The sequence below is a fragment of the Spermophilus citellus genome, assembly GCF_964194105.1.
Source record: "Spermophilus citellus genome assembly, chromosome: 1".
Classification (NCBI taxonomy): domain Eukaryota; kingdom Metazoa; phylum Chordata; class Mammalia; order Rodentia; family Sciuridae; genus Spermophilus; species Spermophilus citellus.
The window spans coordinates 38800626-38808160 of record NC_138182.1 but is presented as its reverse complement, the minus strand read 5'-3'; the positions used below and the strand labels follow the sequence as shown (position 1 = coordinate 38808160).

At 36.1% G+C, this 7535-nt stretch overlaps 1 protein-coding gene across 1 annotated transcript; it reads left to right on the top strand.

Annotated features, from left to right (window-relative positions):
• The first annotated feature begins 206 nt into the window (after positions 1 to 206).
• Positions 207 to 6823, top strand: KCNRG (potassium channel regulator). Its single transcript, XM_081294263.1, has 2 exons — positions 207 to 1022; positions 5855 to 6823. The coding sequence occupies exons 1-2, from the start codon at positions 445 to 447 to the stop codon at positions 6021 to 6023; spliced, it is 747 nt and encodes a 248-aa protein (XP_081150389.1). The 5' UTR covers positions 207 to 444; the 3' UTR covers positions 6024 to 6823.
• The last annotated feature ends 712 nt before the right edge of the window (positions 6824 to 7535 follow it).

Genomic DNA, 7535 nt, shown 5'->3' with positions numbered 1-7535 from the left:
GTGCTCTACCACTGAGCTACATCCCCAGCCCCTGAGAATTTTTTTTTTTTAAGAGTTTGTCTTTTTTCCCTCCATATTTTTTATTGGTTACAGATTAATACATGTACACAATATTAACAATATAATTTGGCCAATATCTCAAGAAGTTTTAAAAATCAAATATAGGAAAGGGATCTAATTGACATCAATTCTCAGATATAGTGTTAGTTTTCCCTTTTGTGTACTGCAAAGTTCCCAAGCAACTCAAATTTGCAAACACAACTATGGATACAATATTTGTTTTACAACAGTTACCCAGGGATCTAGGTTTCTGGGTTTTGTTATTCTTCCTACCTCTTTTGTTTCTTAATCATATATAACAACATTTAGGGTAATAGGTTGGTTTACAAGTCCTTTAAGTCTGTGCCTGATGGCCTGTAGCCTCCAGTTTGAAACTAGAGAAGAATGAGTAGTCAGGAACTGGTCACTTTGAATGTGGGAGGGAAGATATTTACAACAAGGCTTTCTACTATAAAGCAGTTCCCTGCTTCTCGGTTGGCACGAATGTTAGATGGCAAAGACCAAGAATTCAAGATGGTTGGTGGCCAGATTTTTGTGGACAGAGACGGTGTTTTATTTAGTTTCATCTTAGATTTTTTGAGAACTCACCAACTTTTATTACCCACTGACTTTTCAGACTATCTTAGGCTTCAGAGAGAGGCTCTTTTCTATGAACTTGATTCTCTGGTTGATCTCTTAAACCAACACATTCTAGAGCCAAGACCTGCTTTCCTTGAGGTGCATTTCCTAAATCGAAACACGCAAGCCTTTTTCAGAGTGTTTGGCTCTTGCAGCAAAACAATTGAGATGCTAACTGGGAGAATTACAGTGTTTATAGAGCAGCCAGCAGCACCCACCTGGAGTAGTAACTCTTTCCCTCCTCAGATGACCTTACTTCCACTGCCTCCACAAAGACCTTCTTACCACGACCTGGTTTTCTACTGTGGCTCTGACAGCACTACTGATAATCAAATTGGAGTCAGGTTCGTATTTTGAAGTATCTCTCTTCTATTCTGGTTTCTGATATTTTCCCTCAAAATTCAAAGTTCCTCATGCCTAAAACTTTTCTTAGAAAAAAAGATTTTTGGGGTAACCAAGGGAGTTGGGTAGAATGACCAAATATTTTCTAAACCTGGACACTTCAGAGTAAAAGGTATTATGCAGGACACTAGGAACAAGACAAGACTGCCTAGAGAAAATGGGACTGTGGTCATTCAAATTGTAGGAGGAAATAATTTTATAGATTATGTTCCATTGCTAAAAAGTTTGGTGCCAAATCCCAGTGACTTGGGAGGCTGAGGAAGGAGAATTGAATGCTTGAGGCCAGCCTTGGCAATTTAGTAAGACACTGTCTAAAAATAAAAAATAAAAAAAAAAATGCCTGGGGGGCTGAGGATATAGCTCAGTTGGTAGAATGTTTGCCTCTCCTGCACAATGCCATGTGTTCAATCCCCAGCACCACAAAATAATTAAAATGAAAAAATTTTAATTAATTTAAAACAACTGAGTGATGAGGCACTAAGCAACTCAGACTCTTGTCTCTAAATAAAAGTACAAAATAGGGATGGAGATGTGGCTCAGTAGTCGAGTGCCCCTGAGTTCAGTACCCAGTACCCAAAAAGAAAAGAAATGAATCATCTTATTTTTTCACAGAAAGGCTCAGTAGTTTCTCTTGACTTCCTTATATACTCTGTATCTATTCTTTCAGTGCTTAAATTCAACTATTGATTTTTCTTCAATGAAGAAAAAAAGGCTTTTATTTGTAAATGTCCTTAAAGGAAGACATCTATCATGGCAAATTTGGTGTCCTAGTATATTCGTGTCTCTTATACATCTCAGAAAGTTGGGATAGGCTGTCAGTTTGTCATGGACAGCTTCTCTTGAGTCAGTTATTCACTTTTCCCTGTTTTTGGCTGGATTTAATGGCTGATTTCCACCCTGGAGACAGGGATATAGCAGCTCTCACTCCTGTTAAAAATGTCTTAATGCTGTCTCACTATTATTTTACCAACTGAAAGTTGGTTTTAATTTTTAGGAGGAAAATTAGAAAGCCTGTATGTGTTCTTTTTTCATAGCATTTAAAATAAAATACACTTTTTTGGGTAAAGGTAAATAAGACATATTTTAGGATACTTTAACTTGAGCAGTAGTCATCAAGAAGAATGTGTCTACCTTTCCTACAACATACTCCTTGTTCTTGCTTACCAAATGGAGAACACTGGATAGTATAACCAAGTATGGTAATACAGATGTTTTTACAATTCATACTTTCTTGCCCTTCGGAAGAGGCTGAAGTGTCTGGGAAATGGGAGCTACTCAAATAAATAAACTATGAAGAAAATCTAAGGCCCTAGTTTTATTTCAAACTGTTTTAATTCTGTATACTTTCGTTTCATTGATGGGATACTTAAGTAAACAAGATCAATCTTTTGGTTTAAAAATTTCGATTAAGTACTTATGACCTTGTGATCCCTTTTCAAAAAGGTACATGGGAAACTTGATTTTTAAGAAGAAATAGACCAGGTAAAATAGAAATAGACCGTAAAAAGAATATGTCTTGGAAATATTAAATGCTCTTTAAACTATGCATGTAGAGGAAGTGATTGTAATCTTGAAAAATGAGATTAGAAACTGAAATGGGACTATTGTGTGTACACAGTATCTAATGGCTCCTGTTTTGTTAAGTGCATTTTAAAAACAGTGCAGAATTATTTTACCTTCATGTGAGAAAGGTATTATATTTATACTTCCACAATAGATAATTTAAAAATTAGCTTCTAGTTTTAGAAGTTAACATGTTTTTCTGTCAATATATAGTTTATTTTGTTTTCTGTTTTGCAGTGCTGGGTTCAAGCCCAGGGCCTCAGGCACACTAGGCAAGTGCTCTATCACTGAGCTATATTTCAGTTGTTTTAAGTTCAGAATTTTCCCCCCTTGTGTTTGTGGAGTGTTTTGTTTGTTTGTTTTGTTTTTAAATAATATGTTATAGTGCTAGTTTAAAAATAGAGATTAATAATTTGAATAGAGTGACATGAGAATCTGTAGTGATAGGCAAAAACTCTGGCCTTAAAAGGCTCACCTTTGGGGCTGGGGCTGTAGCTCAGTGGCAGAATGCTTGCCTCGCTCATGTGAGGCACTGGGTTTGATCCTCAGCACCACATAAAAATGAATAAACAAAATAAAGATATTGTATACATCTATAACTAAAAAATATTAAAAAAAAAAAAAAGGCCCACCATTGAGGAGCTGGGGTTGTGGCTCAGCAGTAGAACATTTGCCTAGCATGTGTGAGGCACTGTGTTCAATCCTCAGCACCACACATAAATAAATAAAAAATAAAGGTACAGCAACAACTAAAAAAATATTTAAAAAAAGGCCCACCATTGAGTATATAACTGCCAAATTAGCAATCATTTTTATTTTTGCCTGGTCTGAATCTGTCTGTTCATATGTTTTTGGAAGATGGAATGTGGTGGAGTAAGATTGAATGTCTCATAGTCTCCTTATTCAGAATGATTTACCACTTTGTCTTATTTAATTTAGCAAGTTGCTCAGTTATTATTTTTAAAAAGTTCATAGTACTAGAAATACTTGGCTTGGGCTGAGGATGTAGCTCAATGGTATAACACTTGCCTAGCATCTGTAAGGCCTTGGGTTCAATCCCAGCACCTCCAAAAAAAGAGAAATATTTGCCTTGATTCTTTCAGATCATCATTCATGTGACAGCACATTATCAAGCCCAAGCTATGGTCACAGGATTCTAACCTTTATTCTATCTGACCTCTTTTTTACCACTGAGCTGCAACTGTAGTCCCTTGACCTCTCTTTTTAAACAGGTTCAAATAGAAAAGTGTAGCTGCTTTTAATATTTTTTATGTTGTTTTTGTGGTGCTGGAAATTGAACCCAGGACCTTGTATATACTAGGTAAGTGCTTTACCAGTGACCTACATCCCTAGTCACTCATCTTTGTGGTGTCTTTAAAAACATTTTAAATAATGGCTAGTGGTAAAGCTCAGTGGTAGAATGCTTGACTGCACTGGGCCCTGGGTTCCATCTCCTGGACTACAAAATAAATTAAAATAAATAAATAAGTTTAATTTTCCATTGGTTTCTTTTGTTGTACCCTTTTCTTGTGCTTTGAAATCTTTTTTTTTTTTTCAATTTGGCTTCCTAAGAATCAAGTACTGAAATGAAGGGAGACCCTCATTGCTATACAAAATTACATATAAGAGGTTGTGAGGGGAATGGGAAAATAAACAAGGAGAGAAATGAATTACAGTAGATGGGGTAGAGAGAGAAGTTGGGAGGGGAGGGGAGGGGGGATAGTAGGGGATAGGAAAGGTAGCAGAATACAACAATTACTAATAGGGCATTATGTAAAATTGTGGATGTGTAACCAACGTGATTCTGCAATCTGCATTTGGGGTAAAATTGGGGGTTCATAACCCACTTCAATCTAATGTATGAAATATGATATGTCAAGAGCTTTGTAATGTTGTGAACAACCAATAAAAAAAAAAGAATCAAGTACTTTAGCTCAGTGATTTCTTGCAAATCTATTATACTTTGTTACCACCTACTGTTTACTATTTGTATATGAATTCTTTTATGACATTCTGTAATTTTCTCTGACAACCATTTCTAGGCTATCTGGGGCTTGAGGGTAGACTAAATGATTTACTAATGTTAAAAAGTTGTATCAAACATTTTAACCAGTTTTTTGAGATGGGCATTGTTGTAGTTTGATAGTTTGATAATTCTTAGATTTTATTATTGAACTTTTTTTTTTGTTGTTGTTTGTCTAGAGTGAGTTTCTAAATGTGAGCTACAATAACCACTCTATTTCAGTCATAATCATTTAAAAAGAGGTTAGGGATGACTACAAACATCTTTTTACTCCATAAAACTAGACAATTAGTTTCTGCCTGAAACTAATCTAAGTTATTAGTCTTTTTCACACATCATAAACAAATGGTGGGAGGATACAAATAAACACCCTTAATAGAAGGGAAGAAAGGAAGCTGGGCATGGTGGCACATGCCTGTAATCCCAATGACTTGGGAGGCTGAGGCTGGAGGATTGCAAATTCAAAGCAACTTGGTGAGGTCCTAAGCAACTTACTGAAAAGGGCTGGGGATGTGACTCAGCAGTTAAGCATCCCTGGGTTCAATCTCTGGTACAAAAAAAAAAAAAAAAAAAAAAAGGAAGGAAGGAGTAATATAACCACATCTATGCAGGTATGTTATATTGACATTACTAAAGCCAACATGCAGCCAGTCTGAAAAGGTCAGGCATATTTTTATTATGTACATTGGTTCTGTGGAGTTGCCCAGGGAATAAAATTTTTTGCTATTTCTGCTCCAGAGATTTTTGACCACAAGATTTACTCAACAATGGACAATTATTGAGTAAAAACTGACAATAAAATCATCTTGAAATATCTGCAACATTTCACCTGAAAAAATGGATTTGACAGGAATAAGTCATAAAAGAAAATTCATGTCAGTGCTAATAATTGACAAAATTTTATCTGGAGGAAATTATAAAAGTATAAAGTTGTTCATCAAAATAAATTGATTTGAGTAATGTAGCAAATTGAAAAATTGGTAGTATTTATGTTGTCCTATATAAAAAATTGAGCCAATTTAATTGTTATCCAAAGTAACTGATTTGGATTTGTAAATAGTCTCAAAAAATAAATTTGGTTGAAAGTAGTATGATGTATGTCTTCTTTTGAGGTTATAAGTAAATGTATGTGTTTGGCTCTGCTAGTCAAACAAATGCTTTATAATTAAAATGTTTTTTGTGTTCCAGGTATGTTTCTATAAAACCTGATAACCGAAAATTGGCCAATGGAACAAATGTCCTCGGCTTACTGATTGACATTTTGCTAAAGGAAGGCTTTCATCTAGTCAGCACAAGAACAGTATCTTCAGAAGACAAAAGTGAATGCTATAGCTTTGAAAGAATAAAAACCCCTTGAAGTCCTCACCATGAATTCAACACCAAAACTGGAGGCAGAGCAGTCTCAGAAAAAGAAATGAAGTTGCCATTATCCTGTTTGGAAATGCCAATGCTGGGGCATCTCTGTCAGTCAAATCTGTACTCAGCCTTTTTTTAAGTACTTATAAATTCTTTTTTTTTTAAAATACTTTTTAAAGTTATAGATGGATACCTTTATTTTATTTATGTATTTATTATGTGGTGCTGAGGATCAAACTCAGTACCTCACATGTATTAGCCAAGCGCTCTACTACTGAGCTACAACTCCAGCCCTTCAGCCTAAATTTTTGACCTCATCTACCACATCATCTTTGGGCAACTAGGCCCCAAAAATGCTTAAGCCACACTGAATTTCCTCCTGCTTTCTAAAAAATACCATGACCTGGTGCTTTGCTATATGTTCCTTCTACCTTCAATGCCATTCTTCATGAATACTTACATAGTTTTCAAAAATGAGCTATGGAGGCCGGGCATGATGGCATACGCCTATAATCCCATCGGCCTGAGAAGCTGAGGCAGGAGGACTGCGATTCAAAGCCAGCCTCAACAACGGTGAGGTGTGAAGCAACTCAGTGAGACCCTGTCTCTAAATAAAATACAAATAGGGCTGGGGAATGTGGCTCAGTGGTTGAGTGCCCCTGAATTCAATCCCTAGTACCTTCCCCAGCCCCACTCTCCACACATAAAAAGGGCTATGGAGTTGAGATTGTAGCTCAGTGGTAGAGCACTTGCCTAGCATGTGTGAGGCACTGGGTTTGATCCTTAGCACCACATAAAAATTAATAAAGGTATTATATCCATCTACAACTAAAAATATTTTTTTTAAATGATGGGTATGGAGTTAGACTTGCTTTTTTTTTTCCCTGGTGGTGCTGGGGGTTGAGCCCAGAGACCTGTGCATGCTAGGCAAGCACTCTACCAACTGAACTATAGCCTGGACTGCTTATTTCTAATCCCAGCTCAGTCAATTATGAACTGTGTGACTTAGGCAAGACATTTAACCTCTCTCTGTGTTTCAACTTCATCTGTTAACTAAGTATAAAAAAGATGTCTTCCTCATAGGATACATGGGGATAGGATTAAAGGAGATAAAGTACTCAATAATGTTGCTTGGCGTGTGGTAGGCACTTGGTAACAGTGATGATGCTGAAAATGGACAACGCACTTTCAACTGAATCTTTTCTGTGAGGTCATTTTATTTTCCTAAATATATTAATTAACCATTCTTCCTTTATTTTTGGTGATGCTGGGGATCAAACCTGGGGTCTCACATATGCCAAGCATGTATTCTAGAACTGACCTATACCCCCAGCAACCCTTCTGTATAGATTTGATGCCATCATAAAAACAACTTTTTAAAAATTGCTTTTATTTTTTAAGTACTTGACAGCAGAATGCATCACAATTCTTATTACAACTTTTTCTTACTTGAATGGAACTTCTTGATCTACCTTAACAGTTTTTATACTGTTTTGTGTAAAGGACTGCTAAA

Excerpts from the sequence above, each read along its gene's own strand:
- KCNRG (XM_081294263.1), top strand. The coding sequence starts at position 445 with ATGAGTAGTCAGGAACTGGTCACTTTGAATGTGGGAGGGAAGATATTT. Across the intron at positions 1,023-5,854 it reads GATAATCAAATTGGAGTCAG|GTATGTTTCTATAAAACCTG; the intron begins GTTCGTATTTTG and ends TTTGTGTTCCAG.